The sequence below is a fragment of the Phaethon aethereus genome (assembly GCF_964289735.1).
Source record: "Phaethon aethereus genome assembly, chromosome: 6".
NCBI lineage: Eukaryota > Metazoa > Chordata > Aves > Phaethontiformes > Phaethontidae > Phaethon > Phaethon aethereus.
In genome coordinates this window covers 30250408-30271772 of record NC_138580.1, presented here as the reverse complement: position 1 = coordinate 30271772, position 21365 = coordinate 30250408, and the positions used below count along the sequence as shown (strand labels likewise).

The window sequence follows — 21365 nt, the reverse complement described above, 5'->3', positions numbered from 1 at the left end:
TCGGGGCGAGGAGGCAGAGGCAGGCGCTTCCCCGGTGTCCGCGGAGCGGTGCCGGCTTCCGAGACATGAAGGCAGGCGGGTGTAATGGAGTAAGAGCGAAGACGGCTCCTCTCATCTGCCATTTGCCCTTCCAGACGGGATTGTAAACCGAGGGAGTTGAGGAAGGCTGTGCGACAGAAGGAGGAAATTCTTCTCGTCGTTTTTTTTTTCTTTTTTTTTTTTTTTCCCCCTCTTTCTGCCTCGATCCTTGGCTTCCCCAGGTATGACTGCCTCACTGCAGCACCTTGTGCTGGTGCTCTTGCTCTCCAGTGCCACCCTGCTGCTCAGCACTGCGGCTGGTAAGTAGCCAGTGGGTGTAACGAACTAGCCATTTTGGCGGAGGGAAGGGGGTGGGGTCCGCTGGTATTTGGGCACATCTGTGTCTCCTTAAAAAGTGGTGTGCATCTATTTCAGCGGCGAAGCCTGATAAAAGTTTTGAAATCCCGATACGTTAAGCGTCTCGGAGAATAAAATCTGCTTTATTGTGTCAATGAGCTCGACCTGCATTTAAGATGTATGCTTTGCCTAGATCTGCTTCTCTTGTCTAATAACTTACTTCAATTTTGGAAAAATATATAATCTTTTAGTTTTGCATACCTCGCCCTTTGTAAGGTAATGCAGGAATTTTTAATATATATTTTAATCGTCAGCAGAGCTGTGCCTGTTTTGCTGTGGGATCTTTGGGCACAGCCATTTTTAATTTTATCAGCATCGGTGCATTTAGGGGCCTTAAACATGTGCTGCAGTTTTATAACAGACTTAATGTATTTTTTTTTTTCTTGGAGGGGAGATCTGAACCAAAAATTTAGTAATTTCTCTTGTCACTTGTTATTATAGAATAGTAACACAAAACACTGTTGAGGAATGCTGAAAGATTTTGAAGAGTACTTTTTTTTCCCCCCTAAAAATAAGTTGGAAGCTTATATGCTAAGAGCATCCTTATTCATATTTTTGGACACTCTAGACCTATTTTTAATTTTGCTTGGAAGCTCAGTGTCAGGTACATAGGATGTTTGGCCGTGATATTGGAAGAGAGATGTGTATTGGTCTGGCATCCTTTGGTTTTCTGTCATGGTGACAGATTAGCATGTTGGAGCCTTCTGAGCGTTACCCAGCTTTGTTAGGCACTAATAGCAATTCTTCTTGTGTGCATTTTCCAGTAGTTTTGGAAGACTCCTAGGACTTTGTCTTTTTGCTAACGGGATACAATTTGCAGTACTTGCCTTTTTTTAAGTGTTATTTTGTAATCTGATGTGTATAATTCATGAATGAATCCTTTTAAGAAAATAGCTGTATCTTGCTGAGGTGACCCAACAAGCTGAGGGTAGTTTCCATATTACATTTCAGTGATGTCTTAAAATGGAATTATTTGTCGAAGTTGAAGAGGCTTGTGTCAGTATGAGGAAAATCCTGTAAAATTATACACGCTTAGGCAGTTTCTTCATCGCTCTGACTGGATAGTCCCCGATTTGATCACTTTTGCTTTTTAGGAGGTCCCCTTCAGGAAGATACTTAAATGAAAAGAATGATGTTGCCTATATCATCCTGAGACTTGACTGCCATTATTTTAGATTGATGTCTGCAGCGTCTCTGTGGTTGTTTCTGAGGCGTGTTTTTATTTTTTTTATTTTTCCTTTTTCTGGGAGAAGAGTCTTCTGAAGGTCAAAAGTCTTGGTAGTAAAGCACACATGAATCAAGAATGCCCAGCATATCAACTTTTCTTTCAGATATATTTTTAAAACAGTGTAGGCTTTTTTTTTCCCCTTTCTGAAAACTTCAGTGAGTTGGTGATTTTTCTGCCCCAATGAGGGAGAAGGGTTGCTGAAGGAGCGAGTACGGATTTGAACCAGGCCAAGGGCTGGACAGGTGTGGTTGAGCCCATTTGCACGGTTTTGCCAATTCACCTCAGCCCTGACCTGGCAACAGCATTCCCAGTATTTCAGTTCTGGTTTTGCCTTGCTAAAAGGGTATTAATGATGCCAGCTTGTTTGGTTGTTTTGTGAATAGGAACCTATTTTCTCATTGTGATTTATTTCTTAATTGTGAAATTTTAGTAATCCACATTTTAAAAAACCGTGGTCATAATCCCCTGTAAAAGTAATTACACGGCTGATTTGAGCTTTAGTTAAAGTAACTAACGGTTGTTTTTAAGTTTACAGTGCATTTCAGAAAAAAAATGTCTACACATGGGGAAGCTACACTAATGTGTAATTCTGCCCTTTTATGTTCATGAAAGAGCCAACACTCTTTCTTCTCTTCCCCTCCCCCAAAGTATGAACTGTACACTCCCATCAGAATGAAAATGCTGCCTTTGTAGCATCGAAAACCCCTATTAATTCTTATTTCTGGCTAGTGAATGGATATTATTTCAGCAGTGTATAGAATTTAGTTTTATAAATGCAAAATCATAACATCAGAGGGAAAGTATTTTCATAACAGGTTTGTAAATTTCTGGAGGAGAATATCTGGACCTCCTTGGCAAAGAGCTCCACAAAGACCTGGGCTTACGATGGGCAGGAAAGGAAAGATGTAAAGATGCATGAAGAAGACGGCAAAAAAAAAAAAAATCTTACAATGGGGCTGTAGATGACAGTTTCATTCATAATCGGGTATATTAATGAAGAAAGAAGGTAGTTCTTCCCTTACATTGGTAATTGAAGATATAATAAAGAACTATGTTTAGATTCAGAATTATTTGCTGATTATTAGGGGGAAAATATTACCGGCTTCCTCCTTAAAATCTTAACAGGTATCTGGTAAGTCTGTATTTAAATCATATATTACTCCTTATAAAGAGAAATGCTGCAGTAAGGACTTTTTGCTTATACTAGTCTTAGGTAAAAATTTGAGGGGTTTAGAAAGTTACAGTGGAAAAAAATTGCTTGTACCACTTTGTTCTTTATTTCCCAAACAATTTGAAATACCTCTTTCTCAATCTTTTGTTTAGAACTATAAGACATTTATATGCCTTTCTATTTTAGAGGATTTGGATGGATTAATTGTGAGTGTTGTGCCTGAAGAGGCAATTGGTGAACTGCTGTTCCCCAGTATTGCTAAAGAATTTTGTTTGGGTGTTCATATGGACCTGATATTAAAGATGTAATCTTGCCTCATTTCACTTGCTTGCCTTCTGTGACATGCAATACTAAACCACTTTTCCTTCTTTATACCTATCTGGGGTAGACAGCATTCCATTGTCTATTGTGTAAATTATTTGTGGAAAGTATAAAGTGAGAATGAAAGTAAACAGAATATCCTTCTACCTTTGGGAGTCTTTCAATAAGTCGGTATCTGTGTGGTTCAACAGGGCCACAAAATTTTTGGTTTGAATGGCATTGGATGGGGATTTAAGTTTGTGGGTTTTTTAATGATAATTTTAATTATTAACTAAAATGAATGAACTGAAGCTTCTTTATCCAATTCTGTCTTGCCAGTTAAAGTTGTTTCAGTGTCTCAACATAATTTGTTTGAAATATGAATTTTGTGACATGAGGAAAAGCCTCCTTTGGTTATTCAACTCAATTCTTCTAATTCAGTGTTTTGAATTAGTAACTGACTCTATGTATCTTGCATATTAAACATTGTTTAAATCTATCTGCACCCCAATTTCTACTTCTTTACTGGAGCTATACCCATTGTTTATGGCTCATTCAGATGTAATCTAAAATTAAATTTATTTCTCTGTTTGACTTGGGAGCTGTCTCAGAAATACTAGCCTAGCAGATGGAAACAGACTGTTTGCTTGAGGGGCACGACTGGTATTCTTGATGGATAACCACAAGCACAAGCGCATATGCCAGACTAGGGCTTCATTAACTGTCTAGTTGTGTAAAGAAATAGCTTAGCTGTGAAAGCACAGGATTCTGCACAGAGCCATTCACGCCGCTGAGAAGAGCCTTTTTTCCACTAGGTAAATCAGCCTGTATGAACCTCTGTGATATTTCAGCTAAGCTGCTTCCAGTTCCCAGGCAAACTTCAGTACTCCTGTACTGCACCATGTGGTGAAGGCATAGCCTGTGAGGAAATGGAAGCTGCGCTCATCTGATTGCCAAGGAGCCCAAATTTCAAACCCTGAGACAGACGTTACCCAGATACCTCGCTTCAGTATGAATGCTTTTACCCTCAAAGGAACCAGATGTAAAAGGTTGGCTAAATTGTCTGCCTGTCCTTCTCTGATGAAGGCAGGCACACCTCACTTCACCCTGGTCAAAGAGGGAAGCATAACTGTAGTTCTTAAAATTATTCTTATGGTAAACTTCGTATAAGTGGTTGTTTTGAAGACACCTCTCTAGCATGTATTACGAGCTTCTCTAAAAAAATAATTTGTCGGCTTTTACATTGTTGTCTACCCTACCTTTTTATATTTCATTAAATATAGTAGTCTGTAGTCAGTATAGTCAGTGGCATTGTTTCCTTGGCAGATACCACCTTCCTCTGCCTTGTTCACCAGAGAGATGAGAAAGCCAGTATGTTAGGTTCTTCAGAAATGCTTTATTCCCAACAATATAGTGCATGGCTTACTGTCCCCGGAGCTATATTGTGCTTGGACTCAGTCTGGCTGTGCTATGAACATGTGCTGTCGTTTTCTGAGCAAAATCTAACTTTCCCAGCCAGGGCTATGTGCAAGCAGTGTGTAAAGTTTCATTGGGAACAAAATGTTTATGCCTCAATAAAATGGATTTGGTGATGCTTTGTGTTGGGTAGGACAGGAATCTGTGCATAGCTTGCATCCAGTTTTCAGTATTAAGTTTATTAAGCTTGTAGACTTAGTGGAACTGTTCACTGCTTGAATTTGAATTTAAAAATAAGTGAAATAGAAGAACAGTCTGCAAAACAGAAAATCAGTTTGAGAACTGAAGTGTTGTTTGGGGTTTTTTTTCTTTTTTTGTTTTTCTTTCTCTGAAATGTAAGTTCACAGCAATGTAAGGCTGGAAGTGACATCCCTTCTGTTTTCTCCGTGGTCTGGTTGCAGAAGTATAGATAACAATGTTTGTCTAACATCTCTAAAATCTCCAGTTAAGACGGATTTCACAGCCTCTCTAGGTAGTCTGCCCTGTTACAGTGCTTAATTATAATGTTTTTCATAATGCAACAGTAGTAGTTTTTTTCTCCTTCTATCCTAATGCAAGATTGTTTAAGAGATGCCTTAATAAGTATGTGTTAATCCATCTGAACATATAGCATGGAGTACGCACACAGACGATTGCCAGGTAAACATCAGTCTTGGTAACATTCATATGTTGAAGGCTAGTGTCTCCAACTTGGCTACAGTAATTTGCGATGGGAAGCTTGAGTTGACTATCAGTGTTTTAAAATGAAAATTTTGCAATTTTTAAAAACTTTTTGAAAAGTTATGCTCTTTGTAAAACTTTGATATCTGATGGTGCCCTCCTGACTCGGGGGGTCTATTAATTGCAGAGCTGGGAGCTGGGCTGCGCAGCAGGAGTGGAATTTGACAGGAGAGGTCAGCCTGGGTGTGCGATCAGGAGGAGGAAAGGCTGTCAGGACAGGAGATACTTGAAAGAATGAAGGATTCAGCCTGGTTTGCGGTGGGGTGAGAACCGAAGTGTATTAGAGAGCCAGACAGAGATGGTGTCTTATATTTGTCAGACTTTTTTGGAGAATGAGTGCCTGCAGTTGTGTGGTGGAATGAAGGTTTTGCGCTGGGGGAGAGAAAGAAAGTGTAGTTGTAGGTAGTGGTTTTGAGGGTTTCTATTCTCTTTTGTGAGAATGAATGAGAGACTTAGTCATTTAACCCTCCTCCTATTCCCTCGGTGTCGGAAGCCACAAGGTTTTTGGGTGCTGATGGCATTTTATTCCAAGTCATTGGGGTGTGTCATTTTTGTTGATTGCCTTCCTGGGTTTGCATCAAATCACATTTTTTGTTTTGACCTCTAAAGGTGTCTACCTTCTGCATCTCTCAGTACTTTGTATTTTCTCTTGTGTTTCTTATTTCGGTGAGAGAGGGAGGGAAAAATTGGTACTATGGACACAGAAGACTGTCATTGCCATCTGTGAACCCTTCTATCTCCACCATTAATTTATGAATCTGCTGGCCAATTTCAACCACATGTGAAAGATGCTAAAAGTCTCAAGAGATTAATTTGCTACTGTTTTTATGAAAACTAGGAACTGAATAGAGGAGACAATTCTAAGGTAGAGATTTCCTGAGGGGAAAGGGGAGCAGAAGTCAGCCCAGGTAATTCTCTGCTTAAACTGCCCGGTCAGTGCAGAGGCACTGGCAAGCATGTTGGTGCGTACACCGTTCTGGACAAAGCACAGTATATTTTGTCTTCTGTTCACTCGGCATGCCTTAGGAGGTCTGGGGGAGAATTGGGGATCCCTTTCATGGGGGGGGTGGGAGTTGGGTAAGAAGTGTGGGAGAAAGGGCATGTTTATAGGCAATTAGTCCGCTGCTTGTGGAACAACTTGTGTTTCTGAGACAATGTAGTAGGCAATTTTTTTAACTAAACTTCCAAAACAATGCCCAAATCACTTTACTGAATGGCTATCATCCATTTACGACTTCGCCATGTGTATGAGTAACTTGCAGTTTATGGTATGCATGGTTTTTCACACTTTCAAAACTGGATTTAATTGACTATCCTGTGTATATACTTAGCTTTAGTTCAGATATCTCACACATTAAACTTTCTTATGATCTTTTTCAATGGTACCATAACTTAACGCTTTTCCTGTGGTCTCTTTGAATGTTTTGTTACATATTATACTTGTGAAGTGCATGAAAAATAGGTTTTTTATTTGTGTTTAAGCAGGAGAAACGGGAAGGCATGTACTGTCACCTCCTGGGTTGGAGTAAATGGCAGACAATGACACAGCTAGTGGTATAGCGAACCTCCGAGCTGCTGTACTGTTACTGGCAAGTGGGCTAGGTAGTGCAAGCAGCAGTGTTTACTATTATGTTTAGCCAAAAGCTGATACTACGTTTATAGTCCTTCTTTTACGATATATACATTTTCTAGTTCGAGTTTTAAGTAGGATGGGTCTAAGAAAATATGGGCAAGAGGCCTTTTTTTTTTTCTTTGAGATGACTGAAAGTATAATCGTAGGTCACATGTTAATAGGATTCCTTAACTTATATGTTACAGAATACAGCACTTAATTGATATCAAAGTATCAGGCTTTGGCAGTGTCGTCTCCCAAGCTCATAATTCTTGGTGTGAAGTACATTTTCCTCTGCATATGTCACAAAGGTCAGGTTCACCTGGTGTGAGAAGCTTTAACATAGTTCAGTGACCAGAATGACTGACTAAACATGCTCTACTGTTCTGACTTTTGCCTTACCAGGCTTGGTTTCTGTTAAAAAATAAAACATTTTATTTCTGTAACCAAAGTAGCATGGGTACAGATACTTGGAACAAAACTCCTCGACCTTCCATATTAGAGAAACTTAATTTGGTTTTCCAAGAATTTAAGCTAATCCACAATCCTTTGCTATTCTGAAATTTGTTAGACTTGACAAATGTGTCAGGAAGAGTAACGGGTCATGTTACTGTTCACTATTTTCTATAGAAATGATTGTATTAAATGATCTTACAGGGGTATGTTTAGTTGTCCACTACTAAAAAATGTTTGCTTTTGTTAGTGATGGGGTGGTTCTGTTGTAGTAGGCTTGTTCCTGAACCTACTTGAAAATTAATCCTGCCTCCTGGTGCTAGCCTTTTGAGAGAAGTCAGTAAAGCTGATTTAGTTGGGGGGCTTTGTGTCCCTATGCCTTCTAAGTTGCAAAAATCTTGGTGCGGACATACTATACACTGTAGATATGTACTATATGCTGTGAACTGTGCCAGTCCTTTTATTTTTTTAAAACCTAAACCCTAGAAATTATTTTTCAACATCTGTTTGCAGACAGGGGATCTTCTTGGCTGAGATGAAGGTTTTTTTTATGATTACTAGTTCTTAAATATGAATTTTCATTATATTTAGCTGTCTGAGATATGAATGATATGTAGAGCCAATATAGTAAGCTGAAGAAAACTAAGATTGTAGTAAGAAAATTGTAGCACCTATCTTTTTAGTTAGACTGTGGCACAGCCATATATATGCAAAGCAGGCACTTAGCCCAAGAACAATCTTTCTGTATTAAAACAATTTCAGTTGCAATCAGAGAAGGATAAAAGCAACCCTGTAATGAAGTTCGTCCGGATGCCACCACGGTGTCGGTTTCTTACGTTTGCATGTCTAAAGTTCTTTTCCTTTATTTCTAGCTGTAATGGCCCAGGCCAGGGTGCTGTAGCTGGAGCAGCTGCCTTGATTGAAATAGCCACACAGGCCTGGGCTGTGCCAGCCGTAACAGGAGACAAACGCTGGGTCAGGGCGCATGCTCCTGTCTTGCAGGGCTTGCTGCTGATATTTTAGTAGGACTCGCAAAGAAGTGGAAGAACTTGTTCCAGCGTTCTGTGCTGTTCTTACTCTGCTTTGCAAGCTGGGATGAATGACTCTCTGAATCTGAGTGGGAAAAAAAATGCAAAACCAGTTTATTTCCCCTTAAATTGGGGTAAATGATTTCTCATGCCCACTGCAGCAGTATTTGGATCTCTCTGTAAACAATTTCATATAGAACATATGCAAATCCCTGATTCTAGTGTGTATTGCACATATACAATGAAGACAACTTGTGATACATATGAGTGTGTATATGTGCATATCTCCTTATGTACTCAGTATGTTACCAAGATTTGAGCACACAAATCTGCTTCACTGCTAAAACCTAGTATTTTAATATTAACAAATTAGCTGTTTGCTTGGTGTTCATAATTTCCTAGAAATCCTTATAAGCAGCTTATTTTGTGTGACTAGTAAACTTTACACTTATTAATTACATGCACATTCTACCAGGACCTGTTAAATAATTTCTCTTTTAGTTATACTAAGATGAATCTGGCCTAATTAAATTTTAGTTAAATTTAGTCTGTAGTAGTTAATGCTGTTGCAGCAGAACACAGTTATTTGGCCACAGTTGTTTAGCATTGTTTTAGCTAAAAATTTAAAATCTAGTAAATATTTTTTTCTGAATTTTTCAGTGCAAACTTAGAAACATCTTAAATGGCAAATAGAGAGACTTTCTTTGCTTTTATTGTTTCCTCTTAGAGAAGTAATACCATTAATGAAACTGTCAGCAAGTTTAGCCTCCTTTATTATACGAAGTAGTGCAATAGAATGTTTCTGTGCAAAAAAGCAAAACTGTAATTATTATTTTACTAATCTGTATGCAGACTACATAACGCTACTTAAAATTGAAGATGTGGCCTTTGGGCACAGGAATATGTAATCCAAGTATGACACAAAATAGTAAATGAATTTACAAAATTAGGAGGAAGACTAGTGATACAATAATAATATAATAACTCAAACAACTTAATGGTTTCACTTTGAAAATGCAAGAATATTTTCTTCTCCCTTTCCCATGTTCAGGGAAAAAAAAAACAGTGAGGTCATAAGACGCTTGAGTAATAAGCAGTGCCATAATATATGAGACTGGCAAGCATATTCTTAGCGGAAGTCGCTTCACTGTGGTAATCTAGAGGTGTTTAAGAGGGAATGCAATAAAAAGGGTGTTGAATTGGGTCCTGATGATGAATGAAAGAGTTAAAAAGTGAAAGCAACTATTCCGATGTCATATACTTTGAAGCAGTCATCAAAAAAAGATCCTTCATCTTGAAGCAAGTGAAGGTCTGCAAAAGGAGACAGATATGGTCAGTGATGGATATCACGGGCATCATGGACAACAACTTGATTTTCTCAACTGGAAGGCTGGGAGGAGGGTTAGTAACAAAAGAACTGATCTGAGAGCATAATAAGGCATGCAGAGGAATAAAACATGTGCTTTTAACATGGTGTAAACAAAACTGTGAACAGAGTTGGTGATCCAGTAATGAGGGAAGAAGATACGTGGAAAAGTCAAAAAGCTCCAAAGTTAATTAAGATTCTCATCAAAAATTGAGGGACCAATTGGGAAGAATGGTGAACTGTGTGTAGGACACAGGGCAATGTGTGTTGCACTCTTAACTCTTTCTGTATGTCCTGTTACAGAAAGAAGCTTGCACTAGTGGAGTGAGAAAGCATCTGGAATTGCTAGTAAATCTGGAATATGCCCCCCCGAATTGTTTCTGAACATCACTGTGTGTAACTGGTACCCATGAGAATAGCAGTAACAGATTTTTGTTTGAACTGCTGGGAATGTAAAGAAACAGATGAAAACTAAAATTTTAACTTTTAAAAAATATTTTTATGTGACAAGTAATGCAAAACTTTACTGAGCATATTTTTATACAAAGAACCCGAATAATCCACAGTTGTACTAGCGGAAAGAAGAATTTGCATAGAATCTCAATCCTTTTATGACTTTGCCTCCTTGCATTTGCTTAGGATTAATCTTCTGTAAAATTGTTGTTAAATATTTGTGAAAATCAGTGCAGTGTCTTAGGTAATGCTTAAATTAAGTGATTGAATGGCTATGAAGCTTACAAATAGTGCCTATGCCTATGTTTTAATGTTGCTTTGCTACTAACAACAAGAAGTACGGCTCCACTTTGCTGGCAGTGTATTTGTCGTGCATATGGTATCTTTTCTGCCAACTTCAAATCTTAAAATATAGTTAAATCCATAGTTTTCAGACACCAGGATTCAACATACATTTAACAACGCTGTTATATATCACTTCCAATCTTCCTGCAATATGTTCGTGCATATAATGCAAAATAAAAACCAAACAAAAGACGTCAACAGCCTTTAGCAAGGCTGCTAATTGAAGTTAATCAAGATAATTCTAAATACTGAACTTCTTACTGTATCAGCTAGCTTGTCTTCTGTATCTGATTACTGATGGGGAAAATGAAAATTTATGTGAATGCTCTGTATTAAATAAGTCACTTTTCACTTTCTGTGCTGAAGTGATGCCAGTTATTGAGCATCTCATTGTTGCTTTTTTCACATATTTTTGTGTTCATACTATAAGCTTAAAACCAGAATCACTTTGGGACAATGGAGCTTAGTACAGTTACATTCTGTTTTCAAATATTATACAAGATGCTGGGTGTAATCCCTCCAGACTTTTTAGTATTCCAGTGTTCTGAATACTTCATTCATTTATACAAATTTACAGTTAGTTTTTTGAACTTGACACAGATTTGGAGATCAGGCATTTTAGTGCGACTATAAGGAAACACTAAGAAGTAAGCCTGTTGCAATATCCTTGCTTCTCCAGATAAAACTAGACATCCTGTCTGGATGTTTACCAGTGTTATTACAGGACAAGGTATTTGTGTTTTGATTCTTTTCCTAGATTTGCCCACCCTTCTCCGCCCTGGGTTTTATTATTCTTTTTAGAATGGTTAGAATGAGCATGTAATGAATTTACTTTTATGTTACTAACATGTGCTTTCAACACATAATTGCAACTAAATAGTTTAAAATAATCTAGGAATGCCACATACAAACAATTATTACTTTTAGCTGAAATATGTAGTAACAAATGAGGATGACGTATGTGATGGAATCTGGTAGTAAATTCCTTTGTGGCAGTTACATAAAGTAGTTAGTTTCAGTGCTTAATTGATAACAGTGGGTCTTGCTTCACTTCCATGAGGTGTGGGAATACAGGGTGCAGAGGTAACTGCATTCCATCAAGTTTCAGTCTAGACAGGCACGAGAGCATCATTCATCCTGTACCAAACAAGGAAGGCTAATCACCTTCTTAAAAGTGACCTTGCAGCTAAAGAATGTGCTGTGGTGGGCACACTGAAGGGCAACTCAGGAGCTCAGTGTGATCACGGGCAATGCTCTTCCTAGAATTAAGGGTCTTGACTTGAAAGGAAGCTCTCTGGATTGCAGAATGTTGGTTTCTTTCTTATTTCATAGGGGTGGTGGTTTTTGAAAGAAACGGTTTAACGAAGTGCTTATGGTTAATTATATTTGATTAAAGGAAAAGCTTGTTATCTAGTTATAGCAAAAAGTATTAGGAAACACTGATAGAGACTCCTGTCCCTCCTTTAACTGAAGACTAATAGAGTGAGCTTTGACTTTTTCAAACAAGGTTTCCAAGGAAAGAGATTTTTTTTTTTTTTTAAGGGGATGTGTCTACTTCTAAGGCATATAAAAATTCAAAGGTAAAGTGTGATGTAGCACAAGCTGAGCCCAGTTTGATTAGTTCTGCTGGATTTGTTAGCTTGATTTTATGTATATGCTACCAGAACTAGTTGGGGAAAAATGGCGGAGCTGTTGAGGAAATCATGGAAAGGTATTTTCTTGGTGATGTGAGGACAAAAAGTGAGTAGCAGATGTTCCTGATGTTATAGGATGCACAAGCAATGAGATGCATTTTGACAGCTTGAGGATAAATGTTAAGAACTCATGAATAAAGAGATGTAAAGGAACAGGATCATTTCAGATGGAAACTAGTGTGCCAACTCATTTGCTTTGATTGCCTGTATACCTGATCCTAGCCTGCAATAAGTGTAAGATAGCTCTTGGAAAGAAGTTGGAGCATGCATATGCAAAGTTGCTGCAAAATATTTCATGTACAGTAAACTCAAGCTGTAATTTCATATGTTGTCTTATCTGGCTCTGTGGACATCATTCCTTCTCCTTTGTCAATTGTCCTGTTTGAGCAGGAGATGATAATCCCTCCGCAGTTTAAGATCCAAGTGGAGCACTTAAAGAAGGGAAGCTGCAAATGTTGTATTTAGCAGAGGATAAGCATAATCCTGTAGTCTTGTTTTCACTAGCAAAACCAGAATTACCTAAAAGCAGAGCAATAAAGCCAAACATGAAATCAGTGATATAAAACCAAAAAATGTCATTGTTATAACTATCTGTCTGACCTTAATTCAGCTGCGTTGTGCATAATTGTGACAGTTTTTATGAAGTATTATTTCTCTGCAGGATATCTCCCTCATTTATTGGAAAAAGAGGTAATTTCAAGTTCTTGCAGAGAATAGACTTTCACAGTTGCAGAACTTCCTGCTTCTATCTTCCCCTTTGATGCTATATCCCTCAGTTCGGAGGTGGTTCTTCATGTGTGCTTCTTTCTTGGTATTATCTCTTCTTCATTTTCACTTATTCTCCTATTTCAGTTATTGTAAAAAAACTTTCTTATTTACACTTGAACACTGCTGTTTTATGCATTTCTTTGCTTTAATGAAAAGAAATGAGTTGTATCATGTTACTAAAGAGATCTTTGATAAGTGCTCAGATCATCTGGGATGCATAAAGGAAGTGCAAAAGACTGAAGTTTATTCTTCCCTAAAGGAATGCTTAGCTTCCCCAGCTCTTCTGATATGCTTACTAAAAGTGGGGCTTTTTGATTTTTCTACTTTTATTGTCTTGCAGAACACAAACTCTGAGAATCTTGATTGACAGACAACAGATCCTCTGTGAATGTATAATTTGTCCTGGGGGAAATGCAGTGGGGCGAGATTAGTGGCAGTATAGGACAGTCATTGCCTACATAAACTTGGCTCAGTACAGCCCATGAGAGGTGCCTCATCTGCTAAACTTCTTTTAAACATGCATGAGCTTGAGTCAGTAATTAAGGAAGTGATTTCAGATATATATTTAAATAATGCTTTCGGAAGAATCCTATGAAGCTTTGGCTAAGTTTTGGGAAGGGGGGCAGTTAGAGTAAAATTGTGTGAAGGGCTATTCCAGTCCTTGGGGAATATATAGGTTCCATGCCAGAGATTTCCAAACTATTTCTCCTATAATGCATTTTATTAGAGTATTCAAGGACTTTTGAAAGGCAGGCTGGTAACATTTTTTCACTATGTGTAGAAGAAAACCAAAATTATTCTTGGTGTCAACTACTGTATGGAGGAGGAAGGGGGCGTGTGACAGTTCAAAAAGAAAATCATGCTCTTTTGGAGATCTGTATCTAGTCAGCAGTGTGATAGCAGATACCTTTCCTTGTAGTTCTGCTAGAATTATTTTGAATTGTCATCTTTGTATTTAGAGTTGTATTGTGCAAGACTGATGAGATCAGGCTTTGGAAGTTAGCTTAGAACTGCGGTAGCCTTTGCTTGCTCTGCCCTTCCTATCCTTCCGGTTTTTATTCACTAAATGTATACAAATGTGAATACAAAGACTGTCCTCATCTCAAAAGTCTCCATTTGAGGAAAAAGATAGAGTTCCTCTCTCCTGTCCCATACCTGGCATATGGTAGCATTTATCCAGTTCTGTTAAGGAGTGCAGGAGACTTGTTTTAGCATAGTATAATAAACCTCTCATAGCCTTAAAATAAACAGAATTAAACTAGAGTCAGAGTTACCTAGGTCTTCAGCAGTGATACTCCTAGAGAGAAGCTCTTAAATTCTTCTTTAATGATCCACCAAATGCTTGCTTTTGGTCATCACGAGCTGACAAATCCTACAGTGCTGTCTGTCTCTACAGATTCCTGTGCTTGAGTTAAATTGTCTCAAGTGCAAATGATCACACCGAGTAGTAGTACTTAAGCAGCACAATCAAAATATGTTTGTGTGAGAGCTGCATCCCCTTTACATTTACTAGTGGGAGCACCAGCAGCATGAAACACCAGCAGCTTAAATCTGGAACTCCTGGCCTGCTGGTTCATGTTCAGGGCCTTGCCTAATGCAGACTTGCTATTTCTGTGTGGAACAGAAATAGATGCGTTCAAAGGTAAAGTTGCCTGCTGCCCTTCAGGGCAGAAGTTGGTTTGGAAGCAGTATTCAGCTTGTGCTTTGAACCTGTGATGGTATTGAAGACAGTGCATGGTTGCAAGCTGCAAGCCCAGATATTTTGTAAAAGCAGCTGAAGGAAAAGGAAATAGTAGTTACGTCTGCTACATAAGACGAAGAAAGGAAACGGGAGCCTCCCTCAAGTGCAGCCACTAAGCAAAATAGTTAAAAATAGCTGCTTTTCCCCTCTAAGCAATTGTCTAAGTAGCCATAAATGTTGGGGTTTTTTTGGGAGCTGGAGACAAGTCTCATTCACTGGATTTTCTGTTCTGAGACACCATTTGTGTTTTGAGAACTTGTGCTGTGCACACCACTGATTATTGCAAGTACAGATGCTTAAAAGAAAAAAAAAAAGCATTAAGGAAAAGCATCAGAGTACTTACAAACTATATAGACAACGGATGGAAGGAGGACCATAGTGAGATGAAATATCTAGCTGTTGCTTAGCATGCCGCTAGCAAAGAGGAACAGATCTCTGGTTTGCTGGCTCCCGGCCTATTGCCGTCCACTTCACCATTTTGGGTTTCTTTCATTATGATCCCAAACTGATTTTTTTTTTTGAGACATCTCATAGTTGAAAGCTGGTTGTGAAAACATTGTCCTTACTAAAACTACACTTACGGAGAGAAGTTGTGAAAAGTAGTGATTTTATTACAAAATATACAACTATTAGAGATACCAATTTTTCTAATGAAATTTTGTTTTTAGAAGGTTTAGAAATGTTTATTAATTTCTTACCACTATTAGCTACTCTGTTCCAATTCTATACAAATAGTTAAAAAGAAAAAACATTTTCATTTGAAATATATTTTGGAGTTTTTTACCTTGCATTTTACCTTACTGCTCTTTGAATTCTGCTTAGTTAAACTGAATTTTTTATAATCATTCCTGAACTCTCAATTTCTTTGACTTGTTACCCCAAGCAGGCCACATTGTATCATCCACTCATCCTCTTTGTCTGTTTGATTGAGCTGCTCCTGTGAAGCTTAATAAATGGCTAAGACAGCTGAACAAATGACTGAATAGGTTTTTTTGGTAGTGTGTACAATTGCCCAACTATGTCAATGTATTTTAATGATTGAGCAGAAATGTGGTGCTTATTTAGTAGGTGCATGGTGCGTGTTCCTTATTTTAGATGAAAGTGAATTTCTAATCTCAAGCTGTATCTATTTCTAAATTAGTAAATGCAAGTGTCTGTACTTTGACAGACTGCATTTCTTAGAAGCAGCAGTAAGCTAGAACATTCCCTATGTAACTTTTTTTTTTTTGCTTTCCTTTTGACAGTGAGTATCCTTGGTTTTTTATTGCAAGTAAGAACAAAGTGTAGGGACATGAGCACATTGCTGAAATTTCATTACTCTCATTTCTTTTTCTCATCCTAGTGTATTTCCTTTTGTGTTTTTTCCCTTTTTTTCCCTCTTCTGTCAGATGTTCTCCAAGTGCCTGTTCTGCCTGCGTAGGAGAGAGAAGAGGTAATTTGAGCTTTAGCATTATCCAGTTATGTTGCTGGAATGTTTTGGTGTCTAAGACTAGTATATGTAAAATTACTCTGAGCCCTGCCTTCCCTGTAGATTTTAAGAAACTCTTAGACACAAATGACATTTAAATGAGCATATGAAACCCTAAGACCATTTTCTGTTAACCTTTTCTGAAGCTATTTATTTTTCACATCTCAAGTAGTGAGTTTATTGTGAGGGAGTCCAGTGGGCTCCTATCTGAGAATCAATAAAAGTGGATTATATGGATTTACTCAGATATTGACAATTTCTCAGCAGAATTTGGTAAATTTTAAGCTATATATACAATGATGAAACTTTAAGGTAGTAGTCGGTATTTTTTGTCTTGTAATCAACTGTTTCCATTCCCTTCCTGTTTGTAACAGACATTATTTTTGCTAATAGTGAGCTTTGTAAGTTTTCTTAAGGCTCATTATATGTATGAGAGAGTGAGCAGGATAATTATGGTCTTAAAAATTAATGATTTTGGCGACAACATTTTAAGTCATCTTTGGACGTTTGGAACTTTTAGCATCCAAGTTCCAAAAAGGAGGATGTAGTGTTATTAAATTCCTGGATTAAAATACGCTAGTTGCCAAACCTTACACTATTGCCATATTAAAACCATTAGGAATGGACTATGGGCACTTAACTGCAGTTTCTTTACTGTGAGAGAAACATGCTAACAAGGTTCAGATTTCAAACTGTATTAATGAAAAAGTACAGTAGGAAAGGATCGAAATCTGTTGTGGCATACAGATGAATAGCGGATGAAAACAGAAGAATGTATGCTATAATATTGGTTCATAGATGAAAAGGTAAGAGATCTGTAACAGAACAGGTTATTTCACTAGTTTACTGCTTGCAAGCACTAGAAATGCTAGTGAGGTGCAAGAATGCTGATAACATAATCGGAGACAAACTTTTTTCCTTCCTAATTTCCTTCCTAATTCCTTCCTCCATGGCTGAACAGCTGAAGCTCTGGGCATTAAGACTGTTGTGAAGAATGAATCGTCCTCACAAGAGCTATGTAATAAAGACCACTTTAAGTGTATTAAAAAAAAATAATCAAATTTGTGTTAGTCGCTGAAAAGGTTGGACAGAGAGGAATTGTTTTCTGCTTAAAGTCTTTGTAGATTTCTTATAAATCTAAGTAGTTGACTTTTGATGTTAGCCTGACATGCGCACAGTTTGTGTGTAATTACCTGTCTGTGCCATAGTATGATCATGTTCCTTCTCTCAGCTCTGTTTCCCTTGTATGTAGTTTGGTATGAAACAGAGAATAATCTTCAGAGAACCAATGTATTAATTAAAAATACATTATATCTTACCTTTTTTGTTTGTTGGTGTAGTTCACTAAATACTACTGAATACAAATACAAGCTAGCTGTTGAAATAGCTGAATTGTCTCTTAAAACCGGGGATTTGAAGCATTGAGATCTCTCTGTTCAGTTAAATGTTAGGACTCCATGTAGTCCTTTCTCATGTGAAAGATTAAGCCTTGCCAGGGATGAGCACTTTCATTAATGAAACAGCTGTAAACTTTTGTTTCCTTTAAAACAAATACTCCCTGCTACTGCTATCCTCATGAATGCTAAAGAATAATAGAATTCTTAGTCTGTATTATTGTGAGTGCTAATAACAAGAGGGGAATACATCCTTGTGGGATAAGGCTGTGTTAACTACTCATTTTTCTGATGACAAATTGAGGCACAAAGTGGCTTGCCTCAAATCGTCTTTGGTTGTCTTTGGTGGAGTACTGCTTGACTTCTGCACTTGTAGGCTTATCCTGTAGCCACTGGATAATTCTTGTATTCCCAGTTCCGCCCAAGTGTTTTTATCCTATTGGAGAAGTGACTTTTAGTTTCAGATTGGAAATTATTGCTTGTCTTGTTGGAAGATTGTTTGGTTCCATAAATGTGCCCTGCTAGAAACTTTAGTGTCTGATAACATTTGCAAAGACTTCTTCCCTTGAAGTATTGAAACTTCTTCTGTAATGCTGAACCTCCTTATACGACATTTTGTATCTTATCAATATCTTTGGATGAATTAGAGGGGCATTTAATAATGTTCTTAAAATTTTTGACATTTAACTCCACTGACTACCAGGAAAGAGTCCTAAGGAAGAAGAGGGAAGAGACTGAAAAATCAGTCTTACAGCTGTCTTGCATACAGATATCCTGGTGAGAGCTGCCTGCAATAAGGATATGGACACAATTAATAAAAATAAAAAAAAAAACAAACCCAAACCCCCCAAAAACACAAAACCCCAAACATTTATTTAGATATAGAAAATAAGATGTCATTAAAAGGAGAAAAAAATCTCTTGCTGTATGCCTCTGTTTCAGTTGCATCTTCTCCCTGGCTTTTGATCTTTTCATTTGGTTTTGACCTCTTTTGCTTTTGTCTGCTTCTCTGAGCAGCGGCACCACTGCTACTTTACTGGCCTGTGTTCTGTCTTCTCTCTTCTTTTTCACAGATTAGCATTCTTAGAATTTTGGTTTATTTTGTGTGCTTCCCAGACAAGAGCAAGTAGCTTAGAGAGTCATGCTTTTAGTTCCAGAGTAGGTGCTTGGCTGCTGGAGGAGGAGCTGAAGGTAAGCTCAGCTCATTCATAAAGCAGGTGAGCGCGTTTTTACCTGCCTATGGTAGCAGCATGTGCAACAATCCAATGTCCTAGAGAGACTGTAGAGCATGTCCAGTGCTGCTGGTCTGTGAAAAATTGAGTTTCAAAACTAACAACCTCTTCTGAAGTTTTTCAGAGGCCTATAATTTTGGTACTTTGTCAAGAAAATGAGCAGTCCTCCCTCTGTTCCCCTTCCACTTCCCCAAAAGAAAAAAAGAGCTAGCCGCAAACCAACCAAAAGCCACACCCTTGGTATGAGGCAGCCCGTCTGCCACATCTTAAATTCAGCTTCTTCCAGTTTTAGAATTTGTCAACAGAGTACTTTCAGAAAGTATTTTAATACGGACTTCACAAGCTCTTTTTTCTAGTCTTACTCTTGGACATGACAGCATCATTTTAACAGAATCTGTTTTTAACTTGTAAGTAAAATAGTAGAAAAACACTTGCTGTATGAAATCTGTGACCACACTGATAGTTTGGCAAATGTCTTAAGCAACCAAAAATAGAGTTGTTCTAAGATGTGTAAGATCCTTAATTACAGGCAGAGTTCCAGGCTTGGTTATAATAAATGTAATTATTCCCTCCCCTTTCAATTTAAATTAAAAGTAAGTAAATATAAATAATGTCAACCCAACTGTTCCTCAATGCTGTCCTTAATTGGCTAACATTGAGAAGATGGTTAACAATGCAATTAGGTTAGAAGAGGTCCTAAAACTTGAATTTCAGGTTATGTATGTGAACATAGTGAGCTGAAATAATGTGAAGATGAAATAAAACAGGAATACTTGTGGTGGTGGTCAGTTCAACAAAACGAATTCACGATAAAAAGCCAATGACAAATCAGACCTAGTATGTTAATGCAAATATTTATAACCTCTTTGAGCTGAATTGCCATTGTGCCTTCCACTCTTGCAATTCTGATGAAAACTTTCTTTCTGCTTGAATTTGTTTTGTAACATTAATAATAAATTAAAAAAAATAAATACAATACTTTGTAATTTTATGGTGTTTGCAAAGAGAAATCTGTAACTCCTGGCAACATTTTTTTGAAGAAGATAAGCACTCCATTATCTAATGGTGGAGAATTCACCTTACTGCTATTCTGCAGCTTCTCAAAGAAGTTGCCAGCTGTGGAGAACGGTATTCTAGTGGCCGCTCTGTCTTGCTTCCTGCTCTGTAAGCAGAAGGACTTGTATTCAGCTGGGTGATTTTAGTGGATCAATTCACAGGTTACACGTCTTCATGCAGAGCATAAACTTCTTCAGAGCTGCAAGTGCTCTGAGTTTTGCAGCCATGCTTTCAAATAATGAAACCATACGTCCCTGTGGAGAGACAGTTTTGCGTTCTCTCTCTGGGACTGCCCCATGACAACTAGTTCTCTGTATAAAAGATTGTTTTAAGAGCCTTTACAGGGGGAGTAAATGTTTTCTTGTCATCATTCCTCTTGTGAATACAGTGGTACAGTTTTTAATGGCTTATGCAGGTGAAGGGGTACAGCCAGCTGGCATGGATGAGGTACCTCCTTGCCTTCTCCATATTTTTAAGAGCCTGCATGAGGCAGTTTACTTTTCCAAGGGAGCCAGCAAGAGGTTTGATGTTTCTTAATTGACTTGAGACTCTTTTCCCTGGGCATGAGACATGATGAATCTTAAAACGTATACGAGAGACTAGCTCAAAGACATGGGGGGGAATCGGTGTAGAGTGCCCCCTCCCCTTGCTTCATCAGTGTACTCCATTTGAAGCTTAGTCTGGTTGTGTTGGAGTACTTACCCTTCTTGGAGGGGAGTTTCATCTCTATCTTGATGAAATGTATTTGGTGGTTCCTGCAGCAAGCAGAGACCTGCTCCAGGTCAGCCAGACATTGCCTGAGGGCCACCGATGGGCTCTGGCTGTTGGGGGAGCTTCTGGTAAGTGGACACTTTGACACTCAGGTTTTAAATTCCCCAATGCTGCAGGTCTAGTCACTGCTTATGATGAAATCTTGTAACCAGTAAATTATTTACAGAGGCAGGGCTAGATTGGCAGAGGTGCCCTCATTGTGAAGTGAAAGCTCCCTAAAGCAATGAAATAAGAGAGAGTAGAATTGGAGCAGAATTTAAATGAAGTAAAGGTTTTGTGGCAGCCAGCCAGAAGGCCCGGTTTTCTGAAGTACTGGCTGGGTTTGTCTTCATAATCTGGTGCTGCAGCCCTGGAAGCTTGTAGAGCTTTCTGGTTTTGTCTATAAGGTGACTAAAATGTGTGATTGTCATAGCATTCCTAATAATTGCTAGTATGGTTTTGCTTATCAAGAACTTGGAAGAAATTCACAAATCCTCAAGTATTGTTAGCAAGGCTGGGGAGGCAAGGTCGCTTCAGTTCCAGTCAAGTTCCTTTAGAAACTGGGTATGCTGACCACTCTTGGTATGGCTGAAATACTTTATTTAAAACAACAACAAAACTACAGTCCTCCCTCTCCACCTCCAAACCTGCTCGCACCCTCCATACCCCAGGCAA

The 21365-nt window shown here is 38.2% G+C and overlaps 1 protein-coding gene across 1 annotated transcript in view; it reads left to right on the top strand.

The window, feature by feature from the left end:
• The first annotated feature begins 254 nt into the window (after window positions 1–254).
• Window positions 255–21365, top strand: part of BMPR2 (bone morphogenetic protein receptor type 2) — a 100706-nt gene continuing 79595 nt past the window's right edge. Inside the window, exon 1 of the mRNA XM_082001353.1 lies at window positions 255–338. Within this exon, the coding sequence (XP_081857479.1) occupies window positions 263–338 (76 nt within the window). The 5' untranslated portion in view covers window positions 255–262. The remainder of the gene's footprint in view (window positions 339–21365) is intronic.